Raw genomic sequence first — 18556 nt, 5'->3', positions numbered from 1 at the left:
AATTTTTATTATTATTATTTTTAGTTTTTTTTTTTTTTTTTTTTTTTAATTAAGCATAGGATACGTGTTAGCTTCTTAGAGGTGTTGACATGAACTTCTATCAATTTTTGGACAGAAGTTGGACAGAGGTATCATTTCCATCTCGGATCCGGTTTCTATGCTGTTAAAAAAAGTACAGCATAGGTACTGTTAAAAAAATGAATGGACCAGATTAAAGAGCAGCAACAGACGTCGTAGATGTAAGGAATAACAAGTAGCACTTAACGCCGTTTGTTTTGAAGAGAAAAAAGTTTTGGTTTTGCACCTTCATCATCTTTGGCTCTTGCGTACCAGCTTCAAGGGAAGGGAAAACTACGTTTTTTAGTAGATCAGCTTCTGCGCACTCTTTAATTTTGCAACCCGCTTCTGCATGCATGCAATGAGTTGGAACAGGATCGAGTTCTGACTCTGTGCTGACTCGTTCGCAACTAGGTCTCTTCAAATTTTTCCCCTTCCTACTCAAAAATTAAAAAATAAAAAAAAAAAAAAATAAATAAATAAATAAAATTCTTCCCCTTCCTTGTATTATTGGTCTTCTGGTTCTTGGCGTGGACTTGGAACTACTGGTTTACACTTCTAGAGATAATTTGGTTCTTGAATTTGTTGGATTTCTTGCATGTTCGTCATTTGAAGCTGTTGGAATCTCTCAGCAAAGCTCCCCACCATGCTTATTTGCAACTTTCACTTATGTTGGGCATCTGGCCGCCGGTTGGACCTTAAAGAGAAAGAAATTGGTTCATATTCATCCACAATACGTCAACCCACCTTCCCAGTACCTTCCCTCAAAAACATCCTATTCCCAACTGTTTCCAGCCCTGAACTACCACGAACATTGCCTTCCTTACAAGAATCTAGTCCACTCAAAAACGTAGTTTTTCCCTTCCCTTGAAGCTGGTACACAGTTACTTGAATAAAAACGAAAACTGGTACGCAGACAGGATCAGAGGATGAATAAACAAAACCAAACTTTTTTTTTCTCTTCAAAACAAACGGCGTCAAGTGCTACTTGTTATTCCTTACATCCACAACGTCCGTTGCTGCTCTTTAATCTGGTCCATTCATTTTTTTAACAGCATCCATGCGGTACTTTTTTTAACAGTACAGAAGCCAGATCCTTCCGTCTCTAGTCATAAACGAGGTACATTTACGATATGAAATGAACCACAAGAAGTAAAAAATAAAGTCTTTAAACCAAACGAGGCAAAAACATATTTAACCCTAAACAAGTAAAATATAGAAAGTTTCTTTTTGGTTTGAATTTGAAGGGTATTAATAAAATTGCCGAAGAAAAAGGAAAGAAGAATATGAAAAACCTCTCCAAAATTTAATAAGTTTGACTAGTTTACTGAATTATTTATATTTGAATTTGAATTTGAATTTGAATTTCTATTAAAACGTGGAAGATATGCTAAAGATGGAAGAGAGAGAAGGGAAAGGTTGATCATGTTAATTGAAAGATTATGAATATATTTCTGTGTCTTTTTTTCTTATTTGACTAAATTTATGTTTGATATCGAAAGGAAGGACTACGTGGGGAAGAGATAATAAATAGGGTTAAATACTTTATTAGTATCTGAGTTTTAAGCGTTTTTAAATTTAGTACTTGAGTTTTCGTTTGTATCATAAGTGATACATGAGTTGGGTAAAAATTCATTTGGTACCTCTGTTAGATTTTTCGTTCAAATTTTAACGGACACTCCAAACCGGCCAAGGGGGTGGTTCAGTCACCCTTTTTTTTTTCTTTTTTTTTTTCTCTCTTTAAATTATTTTATTATTTTTTAAAGATTTTTATTTTTTTATTTTATATTTTTTATATAGTGCTACGTGTCAACCAATAAAAATCTTTAAAAAATAATAAAATATTTTTTTTTTTAAAAAAAAAGAAAGAAATAAGAGAGGTGACTGAGCCACCCCCTTGGCCGCTCTGGAGTGTCTGTTCAAATTTGAACGGAAAATCTAACAGAGGTACCAAATAGGTTTTTACCCCTAATTCAGTTACCACTTATGATACAAATGAAAACTCAGGTACTAAATTTAAACACGCTTAAAACTCATATATCAATGAGGTATTTAACCTCTAATAAATAATAAATAAGAAGATGAAAGAAATATTTAATTTTTAAATTTTGATCTATCAATAATTTAAAGCCACATCCTACTATATCACGTGGACTATTATAAGAGAAAGAAACAAAGTAGTTCCTATCGTCCCTCAAAACTATGAGAAATGATCCATACACTTATTTCTCACATCATCCCCACAACAAGCTAACGTGGCTGGTAATATTTTATTATTTTTTTGTTTTGTTTTCATTTCTTTTTGTAAAAAAATAATAAAATATTACCAGTCACGTCAGCTTGTTGTGGAGCTGTTGTGAGAAATGAGTGTATGGATCATTTCTCCAAAACTATTAGATGCACACGTAGATCTACATCATAATCAATTGCTGATTGACATGTGGCATAATTGATAACTCAACCTATAGTGAAATTACAATTTTATTTTTAAACTAAAAATAAAATTATAAAAAGGGTCAAAATCTCACTAGATAAGGGGTGATCGACTGCCCCTTTAGACCATCCCCAGCAGCTTAAATAAATTTCTATCTATTTTACATAACCAAAAGTTACTTTTTGCTAGTTTACATAATCACCTTTAAAACTATCCTCCAACCGATTATCTAAATTTACATCTATTTTATTAAAATAATCATTTTAATTTTTTTATTATTATTTTTGTTAAAACCTCATGACCATTCCTCTCCACAAACCCGAAATCATCTCACAGGCATTTCATCAACCAAACGACCCGCATTTTCAAGATCAAAATCAACCCACGGTAATTCACTACACTATTATCAATCAACCATAATTATCACATAGACACACCACACAGACTACACACAACCGGCAACCATCACGGCATCACCACCGCACCACCATCGCACTAGACAACCGGCAACCATAACCACCACACCAGACAACCGGCAACCATAACCACCGCACCAGACCACCAAAAACCTCCAGAAAATCGGCAACCCAAACCCATATGCCCTAACTCAAAAACTTCCAGAAAATTGGCAACTCGTACCCATCCTCCCAAATCTCAATATGAAACGGCGTCACAGGGTTTCACGGCGAGTCTATGGATCAATTGGATCAAGCCGACGAGGACCACAAGGAGGACGAAGTTCTTGGCGAAGAACACGGTGACCCACGGGTTCTGCTCAAGCTTGTGCGGGAGGGGCTTGCGAGCGCAGCGAAGTGCCGCGTTGGTGGTGTTGGCCACGGGTTTCTTCGCTTGCTGGGCCTTTATTGTTGCCACCGGTGGGGCTGGGTTAGGGAAGTGAGGCTTCATTGACGCCGAGCGATTCGACATTGGTGGTCCTCTTCTCGATCACCATTATACCTATCCTCCAAGCATGACCGACTGAGAGAGAGAACGCCGAAGAACAAGCAAGAAAACGCGCACAAAGAAAGAACAAGAAGCTTCGAGAGAGTGAGAAAAAGTAGGGAAAAATAATAAAATATAAAATACATCTGTGAACAGTGTCATGCCACATGTGGCGTGACATTGTTCACAGATAGACAATGCATCTATTCGGGTGTTGGTTTGCATAATCTTTTAGATGAGAGTTTTATTGTTTTTGCCTTCTACTTTAGCCAAAAGTTGAGTTTACATAAACTGTTGGTAATGCTCTTACAGACGAGAGAGACGACAGCTCTTTTTGTCCCTAGTCTGTTAAGGGATGGCCACTATTTTTTTAATTTTTCTAAAAAAATCTTTTAATTTTTGAGGGAGGGGAGTAGAACTGCTACTTTACAAGCCAAGTCAATAATTATGTCACGTGTCAAACGATACTTTTGATATTCCAAGGATTAGTTTGATATAACTACAAACCCTAGCCACTAAATAAGTTATTTTTCCTAAGAGAAAACCAAGACATAGCAAAAGCAACACTAGCATATATTTTGTACATAAACTTCATCTATGCCATTGCTTGGAAAATCGAGGACATAACACTACGAGGATAGATCTTGTTAAAAGCTAAAAAATATATTTGTTAGAGAAAAACATAAAGCTAATTACTATAAGCTCCGTATGGTTTAAAAAAAATGACTTAAAACTCCATATAATAAACATAAATGACAAATAACTTCACTCCGAACTTCTTTGAGTCTCATATCAACACCAATAATAATTCGACACCTATCCCCTACATTGACAAAGAACAAAAAAAATCTATAGAGATGGTCCAACCACACTTAAATTGTCCAGGTGGCCAAAACACCTCAAGCTTTTGATAGTGGTTCAGCCAACCGAGACTGGTTGATATGCAGTAAATACAGTTACACAACCAGCCATCCCAAAAGGAATGACAAAACAACTCCCAAGTCCCAAACACTTAATTGAAGCAAATGAACCCCAAGAACCTGTTGAACTCATCATCACGAGTGCATAGTTCGTGCAATGCAAGGAAAACAATAGATCCCCTTCATGTTGGCTCCATAAGGTTATAACTAATATATATATATATATATTCTACACAGCGAATGATATTTTATTATTTTAAGCAATAGATCCCCTTCAATGTTGGAAGTTTCAGTAAACCAGATTGTCTAAAGACTACACCTCGGCTTCTAGGTCTTGGCAGGCGATGGGGGTAGAGAAGAGAATGTTATTCGGTACTGGCCAACTCCAATGTTTACTAAACTTGCTCCAAACTTTCAGTGTCCCCATAGGGCACTATCAAACTCTCCCAAGTCCCAAACAAAACTGTAAGACTTGAACTGTGACCAACATTGTACTCCACCTATAAATTTTACAACCTTAATCAAGCAAAACTTCCAACATCTCAACATGCTCCATCAACAATACTCCATTTCCAAACTTCAAAAATCCACCAAACCTAGAAATAACACAGGAGAGATGGTCACACTTACAAAACATGCACTTAAATAACCAAGATATGTTATTGGCACAAATTAACAAGGCCTAACATCCAAATATATTTAAGTACCACATAATTTTTTGCTACCAGAAAGCCAAAAGCAATAACGAACTACATTTCATTCAAAGACAAATATCAATAACCTTAGGACAGATATACTGTCACATGTACAACCTCTCGACCAGCTGATTCAGACAAGTAGTAGTTGATAAAGGATCCAAGTATGGGAGATAATGTGCTTAAATTAACAGTAAGATAATAGGGGACAAAGTGTATCTTTCAACAAGATCATTTATTTGCATCCTGAAGTCTACACGTTTCACCAATGTATCCAATGAGACCAACAATAAAACAATAAGAGCAGTCACAAACCAGTTAGTTTATTAGGGCAGAACAGGATTGTTGTAAAAGTCCCCAGTTCAATTAACAATAAGACGTGACATGCTTAAAGAACCATTGTCTTTATCACCCTCACAAATCTTAACCAGAAATGGAGTACCATATCATCATATCATCACAAACGTCAAATCGGAATAATAGGTGCAAAGTTTCCATTGCATGGAAAAGCAAGGGGAAGTGTTTAAGCATTCAACATAGAACCGGAGTTCCTCCTGCACTCAGCCAGCATATCCATGTAGAACTGACATTTGCTGAGGTCACTGCCATAGTTGTTCAAGCACTACAAGAAAACAAATGCCAAAAAAACCATTAGCACTTAATTCATTTTTTCCACTTTCACCATGTATAAGCCAGCCAAATCCATGAAAATATCAAAATAATTATCTCAAAAGTATATGAGGTAACAAAACAGAAGGAAGTTAGAAAATAAAACTGAATGGAAGTAAAAAATCAGCTTCTAACTTCTGGAACTGTCAAGGTAGTACAACAAAACAGAACATAGAGAACACATATATTAGGAATCTGGATTAAGTAATATAGTTAAGTTCCAGAAGCTTTAGACAGTTACCCTAAACATTCTACCTCACAATCAGCAAGTAGAGAATAACTAGAATTACGGGAGAAGGATTTGCATAAATGCAAGAGTTAAAAATATAGAATATTGAAGCAGATCGATTTGTTGGGGACTGGGGGCATTTCAAATTTTGAATACTTCTTTGTAAACTTGTGGATGAATCCATAACTTTCAGCTATCTCCAAAGAGACCGCCAGATGACATTTTCTAACAAGTGATTTAAAGAGAAGAATTCCATACATCTTGGAATGCCTTGGACTGAAAACCACATGCATCAGAACCACCAAGACTGTTTGTGGTAGGAACTGGGGAAGCAGCAGCCTCAGTGGCCACAGTTTCATGTTGAATAGTGCGAGGACCCATCACAGCATCCACAGCCCTGTGGGCCACTGCACTTCCAGTGCCAAAAGCCATGCCTGCAATAAGAGATAAAATTTAGATTAGTTCCCATATTAATCTTGTAACAAGAATCATTAACTAACAAAAGCATAATGAAATAATTCACATCCTGACAAAAATAACCTTCCTTCACATACCCTGAGCTATTGTTGAACCAATGCCTCCTAGAATGGATCCACCACTGCCAGCCTGTGCAGGAGCTGGAGGAGGAGCACGATTAACTGCATCAAAACAAACATTAGCATTATACACAATTACACAAAGACGAAACTGAATAGAATGAAAGCAATCAACTCAAGGTGGACAGACCAAAATAATATCACCGTGAACAAGACAAATAACACAACAAACAAAAACTTAAAAGAAAAGGCCTCGTAATTACTGCATACATAGTTACAACATTACCTGGCTGAGGGGGATTCCGCACCGGAGCAGGACGAGCAGATCGAGCAGGTCTTCCTGCAGCAGAAGCCAAACAGAATCATTAACCCATCAACAGAAGAAAAAGAAAAAAAGAAAAAGAAAAAAGACATAATGGCATAAAGTCAAAACCAATGAAAGGCAGAATCATCCACAGATGCACATTCAAGCCTCTAGTCTAGATAATGCAAAAGCCACCGATGACAACGTAAAGCAAGTTCCACAAACCTTCATCAAATTCAGGCATGCAAAGCCAATTGAAAAGCAGACCCAAGTCGCATTCATATTTCATGAGAAAGATACACACCAAAAGCTCTTACTCTTATTTTTAGCTTCTCTCTTTTTTTCTTTTATGTTTTGAAGACACTACTGAGATTTAACACTTTCTAGACTAAAACACACTTTCCAAAAGGTTTACCAAAAAAACATTTTTCTGAAACCCCCACAAACAAACACTTTTCAATTATGCCCAAACCGAAAACACTGTCCATTTTTTTGCCTCTTCAAAAACTATTTTCAAAACACAAAACAAAATCACTTTCCAAAAACGCTTTTTTTTTTTTTTTTATAAGTTACACTTCCCAAAAACTTTACCAAACATAACCTTAAGCTTTAACCACTACTCCCACAATGCTATATATCACTAAGGTCGGATATCACTACATGATAAGCGTAGGTGACAAATAACCATGTCCCCCACAGTCATAACCAAAGTTCAACAAAATCAAGCGGAGACAACATCCTAATACCAACCCAATTGCATCAATGAAAGCGTTATACAGTCCCAAAGGTTATTTTCTTTTACTATATCATCTACACATCCACAAGCATGTCTTTAGAACACCTAATCCATTAAGGCACAAGGCTTCAAGCTCGATATAAATTGGTTGCTAAAAAGCTCAAAATTACAAGCAAAAAAATATCGACACACTAGTTTAATCTGGCAACAAATAGCAAACTTCATTTCTTTAAAGATAAAATGCAAAGAGAAACAGCATAGGAAAACAAAAAACTCAAAAGCCTCTAAATCTCAAATTTCCCAATATCTGGGGAAAAAAAAAAAACACTAAAGCCCTAAGTCAAGTCTTTCCCTAGCTGAGGTTCTTTTCATTTCACAAAAACACAGATTAATAATCTGAAATTTCTTTTGTTCTCCTCGGTTTTCCCAGCTACCAAACAAGATCGTAACGAAACCCTAGAAATGACTAGAGAAAAAACCAAAGAGACCATATAGCTTTGAGGCGTACAGATCTGAAAAAAGATAAGGAGGACGCTCACCTCCGGAACTTCGGCGAGCCATGGTTTGTGATGAGGCGGCGGAGAGACCGAGGCGTAAATTCCAGAAGAGATAGAGACGAGATGAGAGATGTTTGTGAACTTTGGTTCCCCAAAACCCTGAGAGTCGTTTTTTTATGGGAAGCGATGGGTGATCCAGTCCGGTCAGGTTCACGTGAGGTTGAGAACGTGGCATTACGTTATTGGGTATTGGAGGTGGGACTGGAAGTCTGTGATCATCGCGTGATTGGCTTTTGGAGAAGTTAAAGACGTGGTATCATATGATTGGCTTTTCAGGTGAGACTGGAATTATTTATTTATTTGTTTTGGGGGAATATACCATAGTTTAAGCCTACCAAATAAAGAAGATATTCCTTTTAGCAGGTAGAAAAGAACAAGGCCTGCAGCCCAGGGTGGATCAAGTTATGAAATCAGTTGGGCCGGGATCTTGGGCCCAAATTCGGCGAATCTTTTTCTCCGTTTCTTTTCTTGGGCCACTTTGGCCCAATCCAATTTTCTGATTTTCCAGGACGCAATATGGTTCTAAAAATTTCTTTTAAAGCCCAAATTTTCGGGTGTTATAGTTAGTAGGGAAGATATATGCATCTGGTTTTTGAATGTTTTAGTACATTTTTGTTTTTCTTTTTTTTTTTTCTTTTTTTTTATGGAAAATAAAGATGGCTCGAAGGAGCTTCACAATCCTTCTTCTCTCGCCATACAATCCGCTTGCATTGAAACCCCCAAATCTTTCCGTTTTAAGGACTCCAATTTGTTTGAATTTTGCTATGCATCCTCTACCTCGTCATCTTCTCCAAAATCATTCACATATCCCCTGTAATTTTCTTCTTTGTAAATCAACTACTGTGATTCTTCTTTCTTTTATATATATATATATATATAGATATATGATGTAGTATGATTTCTCATGCCTATAAAACGTCAGTATTTACTTCATCAACTATGTCACCTCTTTTTATCGATAGCTAAATATTCATGAAGTAGTTGTTACTGTTAGAAATAAAGAAAATGGTGGCTCTTCGTGAAAACTTAGTGAGCATTATACTGCTGAGACCGTTGACTCATTATTCCACATATGCGGACGTGGTAACTACCACAATCGTGTAGATGTTAATGTTTTGGTTGCAGGTACCACAGACTTCAATGAGGACCATGTGGCTTTATATTTGGAATTTTTTTTTTTTTTGAAAAGATATTTGAAATATTTTGACTAAGGCTATGCGCGTCAGTCGTCGGTGTCAAACTCATAGATAGACAACTTTTGATGTAATTCTTTTGTATATGGAAATGTGTCAAACGTAACACCTTTTGTATAGTCATTATTGTGTTATGTCAACAATACTTGATAAGCGATCATTTGAAAAAAAAAACGGAGCCCTTCCCTCTGAGTTTTTCTCTTGCGAACGAGGAGGTGAAGCTGTAGTCTCTCTCGTCCCTGGACGTAGAGTTTTGTCATAACACGGGTGTGCGTTTTTTTGGCTAGGGTGGTTTGATGGAGGAGTTGTCTTCCATGTGGGGAAAATTTTCACTACGAGAGGAAGAAAACGTGGGAGTCTTTTTGGAAGCACCTGAGATCGAGCCTTTGGTGAAGCGGGGGAGAACATGTATTGTGGGGAAGCTGATTGCGGATCGGATTATTCCGAAGGAATACTACAAGGCTCCATTGACCCGGATCTGGCGTCCGATGGGGGAATTGCTGTTCAATGTTATTGGTGAGAATTTATTCATTGCAGAATTCAAATATGGAGAGGACAAAACTCGGATCCTAGAAGGGAGACCGTGGATTTTTTACGGACATTTGGTTTCTTTGGTTAATTTTGATGGGCTGACTCCGCCGAAAGATTTGAAGTTTGAGCGTGCATCTTTTTGGATTCGGATGTACAACCTCCCACTGGCGTGCATGGGCAAAACAACCGGAGAGAAGATAGGGGCTTCAGTTGGTTTGGTGGAAGAAGTGGACGTGAGTGAGGATGCGGCTGGGTGGGGTGAATATTTACGGGTGAAGGTTTCGATTGATCTGTCCAGACCTTTAGCGCGGGGACGAATGTTACATCTTCAGGGCCGTTCAACTTGGGTAGCTTTCAAATTTGAGAAACTGCCTAAGTTCTGTTACAAATGTGGTGTCATTGAACATGGGAGGATGGGGTGTAATGAGCAGGGTGCAGGGAAGAAGAATGGGGACGAAGAGGGGTATCCATATGGGCCATGGCTACGAGTAGCTTTCCCTCCCAGAAGGGGTACAGGGGGAGACGTGCGAAGAGAAGGCCGTCCCGCTACAGGGATGCAAGGTTGGGAACCGCCAGACAAAAGCTCCCAATCTGGCGCCTTTCAGCAATGGCGTACTCGGGCGTCGGAGAAGGAGTCGGACGGCAGTGGGGAATCCTCACTTCCAAACCCTAGTTTGCGAAGGGAACAGCTCAGCAAGGAAACGGAAGATACGTTACGGGCAAAAATTAATGCGGGAATATTGGACAGGAGTAATGATCGTGATAATAGCGATTCGAATGAACTAATAAGGAAAGGAGCGGTTAGCAAAGAAGGAAAGGAGACTGACAGAGAGGAGTCAATTGATGATTTAAATTCGAATTTAGATGGGCCAACTAATGGGCCCAAGGCTCAGTATTTGGGACAGTGGGACTCTGGAGCAGGCCGGATGGTGTATGAACCCATTGGTGTCACTTATAGTCCAAATAAGCTGGGAGAGGAAATCTTGTACCAACATTGTCATCCACGTGTCCGGAGTGGACGTAAAGAGAAACTAAGGGAGGATGTAGCTTTGAACAAAGTGTCGCCCAGTCTAGAAGAAGCTGATGGTCTGAGCAAAAGGAAGAATCAAGAAGAAGCAATTTCAGGAGATTTCAATGGAGGCAGTGAACGGAAGGCTCGGGGTTCAACCACTTCGTGGAAGAAGCGGGCCAGACAGGGGATGTTTTCCCCAGAAAAGCCTATTAAAGTGGGGATTCCGGAAGGAAAGAGGAAGGTCGAGACGATGGCTGAGGAGGGAGCTTCAATGAAGCCGAAAAAAGGTAGGAAAAATGCTACTTTAATCACTGAAGAATCAGTAGAAAAGGCAGGGGCTGTGGCACAGCCCCGGCCAGCCCAATGAATGTTTTGAGCTGGAACTGTCGGGGGCTTGGGAACCCCCGAACAGTTCGAATCCTCCGCCGGTTGGTGCGGAAAAAGAAGCCCAATGTGGTTTTCTTAATGGAAACCAAGCTTGTAAGTCAGTCGATGGAGTATGTGAGAGTTAAATTGGGATTTGATGGACTGTTCGTAGTGGACTGTCATGGCCGAAGCGGAGGTCTAGCGTTGATGTGGAAGTCGGAGAATAATATTCGAGTGCAGAACTACAGTAGACGACACATTAACGCCATTGTTAAGAACGGGAATAATGGCAAGGAGTGGAAATTTACAGGATTTTACGGCAACCCAGAAGCCGCAAATAGATCAGAGTCTTGGAGTCTTCTACGGTTTTTGTCCTCAATGGCTCCGGAACCCTGGCTATGTGTTGGAGATTTCAACGAAATTGTGTCGTTATCAGAAAAGTCAAGTTCATCATATAGATCACCATGTCAAATGCAAGCTTTCAAAAATGCTCTGGAGGACAGTCATCTCTCAGACTTGGGTTATTTGGGACCGAGGTTTACGTGGTGTAATGGTAGATATGGAGAGGATTTCACACGGGAGAGACTGGACAGAGCGGTGGCGAATGGGGAATGGACAAATTTGTTTGATGTAGTGGAAGTTCATGTCCTTCCACGGAGTAAATCAGATCATCACCCCTTATTGGTGTCTTTCTCGAACTCGAGGGATGTCAAATGGAACAAATGTAGGATGTTCAGATATGAAGCCTGTTGGGGAAAACACAAGGAGTCTCACCAACTCATCAAGCAGGTATGGAGGGCAAAACAACCATCAATTAACCCTTGGAATAATTTTCAAGGAAAATTGTCGGGTTGCAAAAAGTCTCTGAAGCAGTGGGTGAGGAAGAACTCAAATGCAGTGGAGGATCAAATAAAAAGAAAAGAACAGGAGCTCAAAGTCATCCAGTTGCATGACAACGGGGTACAAATGGACGAAGAAAGACAAATAATGGAGGAGCTGGATAGTCTGTTGGAACAGGAAGAACTCAAATGGCAACAACGTGCAAAGGTTAACTGGTTGCAGCATGGGGATCGTAATTCTAAGTATTTCCATGCTGCAGCCACCCAAAAGAATCGTCGGAGCAGGATTTTAGAAATACAAGACATCAGTGGTCAGAGGTGTACAACCAAAGAGGCGATTGAAAAGGCTTTTGTATCTTATTTTCAAGAGCTTTTTAAGGGGGGAACTCAGCTTGATGTTGATCAGTGCATCCAAGCTTTGGACAAGAAGGTAACGGACTCTATGAATGATAATCTGGTGGCGGAAGTTATTGTGGAGGAGATATCTAGGGCGTTGCATCAAATGCCTCCTCTTAAAGCCCCTGGCCCAGATGGATTCAGTGCATGCTTTTATCAATAAAATTGGGCGCTGGTCCACAAGGAGGTATGTGAAGCAATTACTCATTTTTTTAATACGGGAATGCTGGATTCCAGTATTAATAACACCCACATAGCCTTAATTCCTAAAGTTGCTAACCCTTGTATTGTCTCTGAGTTCCGACCAATTAGTCTCTGTAATGTTATATATAAAGTGCTTTCTAAAGTGTTGGCAAATAGGCTGAAAACAATTCTTCCTGCTATCATTTCACCTACTCAGAGCGCCTTTATTCCGGGGAGATTAATAACTGATAACATCCTAGCTGCATATGAGACGATGCATACAATGCAGACTAGGATGTGGAGTAAGGAGGGATATATGGGTATCAAACTCGACATGAGCAAGGCTTATGACCGAGTGGAGTGGTCTTTTCTGGAAGCGGCGATGCTTAGTATGGGGTTTGCGGAAAAATGGGTGAAGTGGGTGATGACTTGTATTCAGACTGTCTCCTATTCTGTGATTATCAATGGAAACCCAGTAGGGCACATTAAACCTTCTAGAGGGATTAGACAAGGAGATCCTATCTCTCCTTATCTTTTCCTCATTTGTGCCGAAACTCTAAGTGCCCTCCTTTTTAAGGCTGAAAGAAACGGTGTCATAACTGGTGTTCCTACTTCTTTCAGGGGCCCTAGGTTGAGTCACATTTTCTTCGCTGACGATAGTGTGCTCTTTTGCAAATCTAATGCAGTAGAATGGAGACGAATTATTCGAATTTTGGGCATATATGAGAAGGGGTCAGTCCAGAAACTAAACTTGGCAAAGACCTCTATCTTTTTCAGCAGGAATACTAGCCAGGCAAGAAGGCAAGAAATTCTGGATTTTTCGGATTTGTCAGAGGCTCACAGAATTGATTCCTATTTAGGGCTGCCCACCTTTGTAGGCAAATCCAGGACAATTGCTTTCAAGGATATTATTGATAAAGTTTCCAGAAGGCTTGACAATTGGAAGACTAAATTTTTGTCCCAAGCCGGGAAGGAGGTGTTATTAAAAGCGGTGGTGCAAGCGATTCCGACTTACAGTATGGGGGTCTTCCAGCTACCCATTGGTCTGTGCAAGGAGTTAAACCAAATGATGCAACACTTTTGGTGGAGCCACATGTCAAAAAACTCAAAGATTCATTGGATGAGTTGGTCCAAAATGGGAAGATCTAAAAATAAAGGGGGACTTGGCTTTCGAGATCTAGTAATGTTCAATAAAGCTATTCTTGCCAAGCAAGGTTGGAGACTCATGCAAGATCCTAATTCAGTGGCAGCCACCATTATTAAAGCAAAATATTTTCCCCATTCCTCTTTCCTTGATGCACCCCTTGGGGCAAAGCCTTCTTATGCTTGGAGAAGCATTTATTATGCTAGGGATCTTTTATGTAAAGGCCTTGTGTGGAGGGTTGGAGATGGACGAAAGATCAAGGTCTGGGGTGAAAAATGGTTGCCAACCCCCTCAACATTTTCTGTTCAATCTGTTCCAAGAATGTTAAATGAAAATTCTCTGGTGGCGGATTTAATTGACCAGGATACCATGAGATGGAATATGGAACTTATACAAGCAGAATTCATGGAGGAGGAAGCTCAGGTAATTTCGAGTATTCCTTTAAACCCTTTGAAATCTGAGGATAAACTTATTTAGAGATGTTCAGCGAATGGTGATTTCTCTGTTCGGAGTGCATACCATTTGGGCATGGAATTGCAAGATTCAGAGGGGGGTCAATGCTCGTATACAGGAAAGGAAGATTTCTGGAAGGTTGTATGGGCCTTAGAAATTCCAAATGTGGCAAAGCTATTCATCTGGAGGGCTTGTAATGAGCTATTACCCACAAGAGTGAATTTGGTTCGTAGAAAGGTAATCGAGATGAAAGCATGCCCATGCTGTGAGATGGAAGATGAGGATGCCCTTCATGCAATGTGGCTATGTCCAGCTGCCAGAAATGTTTGGGGTAGTTCTGTATCCTGCTTTCAAAAGTATTGTTATGCAGGTACAAATTTTAAGGGGCTATTTGCTTATTGCATGGAACGTGGTACAAAGGAAGAGCTGGAGCTCATGGCAGTCATTGCTAGACGCATCTGGTTACGTAGAAATGCATGGTTATTCGAGAGGCGTTTTGATCATCCCAATACAGTTTATAATGAAGCTTCAAGGTTATTTTTGGATTTCAAAAGGTGCAACACCAAAGAACAAGAGTCGTCTGTATCTGAAGGAAGGGAGGAGGCACAAAGTAGAAAACAAACATGCTGGATTCCCCCACCAGATGGTGTTATTAAGGTGAATTGGGACGCAGCTTAAATGTGGCCAAGGGATGGATAGGTCTGGGCATCATAGCACGTGACAGTAAAGGCTTATGTATGGGAGCAAGGAGCATAACGCAACATGTGAAGACTGACCCAAAAACGGCGGAGATAATGGCAGCTTTGCAAGCTATGCAATTCAGCAAAGATGCGGGTTTTTGGGAGGTGATTTTCGAAGGAGACGCAGCTCAAGTGGTCAAGGAAATAATGTCGGATCCTCCTTTGTTATCAAAGGCGGGACAGTTTATTGAAAGCATTCAACAGGAGATGCACCATTTTCGGTCAGCTAGTTTTCAAGCTATTCCACGTGATTGTAATATGGCTGCTCATAATCTAGCTAAGAAGGCCTCTCATAATATTATAGATCTTTATTGGCTGGAAGACATTCCTTTGAGTGTTAGTAACATTATTTTTAGGGAACAACCGTGTCCCTAAGATCCTATTTACATAGGATCAATATTGATGTATTCTTTTTAGAGTTGTAATAATAATTGATTCTGTTCAAAAAAAAAAAAAAAAAAAAACAATACTTGATAAGCATTAAATACTTAATTTGTATTACAGCTCTTGATGATGTAATTATTTCTTTTGGATAATGCTAAGAGTTTCCGCTGCTATATGTTTAATGTCTTCACAATAAGTGTCTTACATGATGAAATTTTTTTACCAAACTATGAGTTCATTCTTAATGTTTGGAAACTTATGCTCCGTTTGTTTCGGCGTAAAATGATTTCGGCATTTTTCGGTGTTTGGTAGGGGTGAAAAAAATAGTCAATCGAAAAATGATTTCTGTTTGACCAAAAATGCTTAGTAAATTTCGAAAAAATTTTACGCTTTTTAAAAGCGTAAATCATTTTCCGAAGATGCTAGACACATTCGACCCCTATTAAACGACACAGTCGACCTTCACTTCAAGCAGTCAACCATCATTGAAATCTTGCCAGTACCGAAATCCGACAGCATCCGGTCAATATCGCCGGAATCCGGCGATGGAATCTGGTAACCCCAGATTACGGCCTATTGGCCGGATTCCAGTGGTTCTAGCAGATTCCGGCCAGTATGCCGGAATCCGACCAACGCATATTCTGACGAAACTATTCATATTCTGACCTTTATCTTGAATTATGGCTATAGTAGCCAGAATGGCAGAATCCGATAAAAGTTGCCGGAATCCGATCGGTCAGTGACGGAATCTCGTCTTCGGTAATTTTTATATTATTTTAGATTAATATTTATATGTTTTGAATAAAAATTGATTTTTATAGGTTAATATGATTGAATAAAAATATTAAAAATATTTGTAATTTTCCGTACGCGCCAAACACCGAAAAATATTTTCGGCGAAAAATATTTTTCAGAAAAATGACTTCATTAAAATCATTTTACGACGAAAACTATTTTACGTCGAAACAAACGGAGCATTAGTAATTGCTTTGGTAAATTATTGGCTTATGGTTTGTTTTCCTAAGCCTATCTGTCCTTGCTTTCCTTTCTTCCTAGTAATATCCCTAAATAGAAAGCTATCTTGTATTAGGAATTTATTTTCCACTGCTTATTTATCTAGAGTTAATGATAAGAAATCTCTCGGGTCTTAGTTAGGCGACAAATAGGTCTCGGAAGGTATGCTTCCAAACAAGTCCTTAAGAGAAAAGATTAAAAAAAAATAAAAAATGATTTGTTCGAAATTAGGATGAAAATTGTGTGCTTCCAAACAAGCCCTTCGTCTCCGGGGCATAGATATTTACGCAAAAAGTTAAAAGGGATGACATACATGAAAGTGATAGATAATATTTTATTCAGTATTGAAGTAGAAAGCGAAGAACCGCCATGGATGCCATGGAACCGAGAACAGCTGGTTAAACTTTAGGACGCAGAGATTAGATCTGCCAAACTATTCAAGTCTTTCTTAGCACTGTCAACACCTTTTAACACAACCTCTTTCAGTGCTTCCGCCTTCTCCCTCATCACCTTACCTTGTTCTTCTCCCAAAACGAGTTCCAAGCTCTTGACCAGCCGATTCTTCGTGATCACACCTCCCTCAACTCTGACACCAATCCCCCACTCCTGTATCATCCGGCCGACCATGTAATGATCGCCGAAGAAAGGCCTGCAGATGAGCGGAATCCCGTTTGCAATACTCTCGCAGACAGAGTTTGCTCCACAGTGTGTCACAAACACGCCTATAGAAGCGTGCGCCAGTACCTGTGTCTGCGGTGTCCATGGCACTACTTTTCCATGCGTCTTAGTCTTCTCAAGAAACCCTTTCGGCAAGAATTCCTTTGACTTGTCGTTAAGAGACCAAAGAAATGGAACTCCAGTCGTTTGGAGTGCCTCCGCCACTGCTATTAGCTCCTCACGCGGCAGCGAAGCCAAAGTTCCAAATCCAACATACGCCACTGATCCCGATTTTTTCTCTGTTGTTATATAAATAAAACGATTAAATATATTCATCATTTCTTTATCGGCTTAAACATTTGATGATATAAGGCATATTTAGATTTCCCATACTGAAAACGGTAAAGTAAATAGTGATTTAACATTACCGTCCAACCACGACAAGCAGCCTGTTAGATCCGAACTCGACGGTTGTAAAGGCGGCGCCGGCAGCGATATGGATAAAAAGCCGACATGAAGTACCTTCTGAAGCTTTGATTTAAGGTCATGATTCAGAGGGGGAGAGTTCAGTTCTTTAAAGAAACCGATAACGACAGCAGTAGCTCGTGGTAGCGTGGAACCCATTTGACTTAGCGTGCGTGAGAAAAGCGACTCTTCTTCGCCCTCCCGGACCATCACCTCCTGGGGTAACTCAGCAACACGCATGGCGGGCAACCCCGGAATAAAATCCACCGTTCCACTACCAACACAACGCTCGCGAATGACGTCCGTATAAATGTGAGCGGAGAGACAGCATGGAAAAGATGTCCAAACAGGGATCCATGGAACACTCATATCCTCGGCAATCTCCGAGGCGGAAGTACTCAAGAATGCGTCGGAGACCAAGCAGGTGATTCTCCTACCGGTCTCCGCCGCCGCCATGTCTATACCCTTTCTGAGAATCCCGGGCGTGGCCCTGAGAAAAAGGTTTTCAGGCTCTAATGGCTTCCCCGTAAACACGTGACCCTCGGGGACTCCGTCTGCCACTTGGTAGAACTTTATGTTACGTGGAACGTCCTCAGCACTTGATTTTGACAAGAGCGAGTGGGAGGACTTCGCTGTGCTTAAGAATGAAAAGTGAACGTTCGGGGCGGCGGCCGCTAATTTACGCAGCAGACTCAGACCGACGGAGGCGTGGCTGGCGAATGGGAATGCCAAGAAGGCCACATGCTTCTCCTCAGAGCTTTTGGTCGCTCGCATGGTAGTATAGATATTCGGTACCTCGGGCTCGACAGTGAGAAACAAAAAAATATCTCTTGGCCTTTTGGCGAAGAACCAATTTCTTACTTATAGAGAAGGCTGAGAAGCAACCGGCCGGGGGTTGGCGCGCGTGAAGTTGAGAAATATATTATTATCACATGCCTGCCTCTACCGGGAACTTACTTAATTGGAGATATTAATTGGCTCACTCGCAAGTCACAATTCGCCACGTGTGCAAGAACAGAAAGTACTTTAAATATTGACGGTGGATATAGGTAGAGAGTGTAATATAATAATATATATTTACGCCTCAATAGATTTGGAGG

General features: G+C 40.0%; 2 protein-coding genes across 2 annotated transcripts; both read right to left on the bottom strand.

Annotated features, from left to right (window-relative positions):
- Window positions 1–5264: 5264 nt before the first annotated feature.
- On the bottom strand, window positions 5265–8211 carry LOC133882158 (uncharacterized). The gene is made up of 5 exons (XM_062321268.1): window positions 8062–8211; window positions 6769–6822; window positions 6501–6584; window positions 6205–6380; window positions 5265–5670 (listed from the first exon to the last, which is right to left on the bottom strand). The coding sequence occupies exons 1-5, from the start codon at window positions 8081–8083 to the stop codon at window positions 5572–5574; spliced, it is 435 nt and encodes a 144-aa protein (XP_062177252.1). The 5' UTR covers window positions 8084–8211; the 3' UTR covers window positions 5265–5571.
- An 8370-nt stretch (window positions 8212–16581) lies between these two features.
- Window positions 16582–18282, bottom strand: LOC133882286 (anthocyanidin 3-O-galactosyltransferase 3GT1-like). The gene is made up of 2 exons (XM_062321417.1): window positions 17420–18282; window positions 16582–17290 (listed from the first exon to the last, which is right to left on the bottom strand). The coding sequence occupies exons 1-2, from the start codon at window positions 18228–18230 to the stop codon at window positions 16740–16742; spliced, it is 1362 nt and encodes a 453-aa protein (XP_062177401.1). The 5' UTR covers window positions 18231–18282; the 3' UTR covers window positions 16582–16739.
- Between the last annotated feature and the right edge of the window lie 274 nt (window positions 18283–18556).

The sequence above is a fragment of the Alnus glutinosa genome, chromosome 11 (assembly GCF_958979055.1).
Source record: "Alnus glutinosa chromosome 11, dhAlnGlut1.1, whole genome shotgun sequence".
NCBI lineage: Eukaryota > Viridiplantae > Streptophyta > Magnoliopsida > Fagales > Betulaceae > Alnus > Alnus glutinosa.
The sequence above is the reverse complement of the archived record's forward strand: the minus strand, read 5'-3'. Positions and strand labels throughout refer to the sequence as shown.

Coding starts and splice junctions, on each gene's coding strand:
- LOC133882286 (XM_062321417.1), bottom strand. CDS start 18,230: ATGCGAGCGACCAAAAGCTCTGAGGAGAAGCATGTGGCCTTCTTGGCA. Junction 17,291..17,419: donor CTGCTTGTCGTGGTTGGACG/GTAATGTTAAAT, acceptor ATATAACAACAG/AGAAAAAATCGGGATCAGTG.
- LOC133882158 (XM_062321268.1), bottom strand. CDS start 8,083: ATGGCTCGCCGAAGTTCCGGAG. Junction 6,823..8,061: donor GGCTCGCCGAAGTTCCGGAG/GTGAGCGTCCTC, acceptor CTTCTGCTGCAG/GAAGACCTGCTCGATCTGCT. Junction 6,381..6,500: donor TGGTTCAACAATAGCTCAGG/GTATGTGAAGGA, acceptor CTCTTATTGCAG/GCATGGCTTTTGGCACTGGA.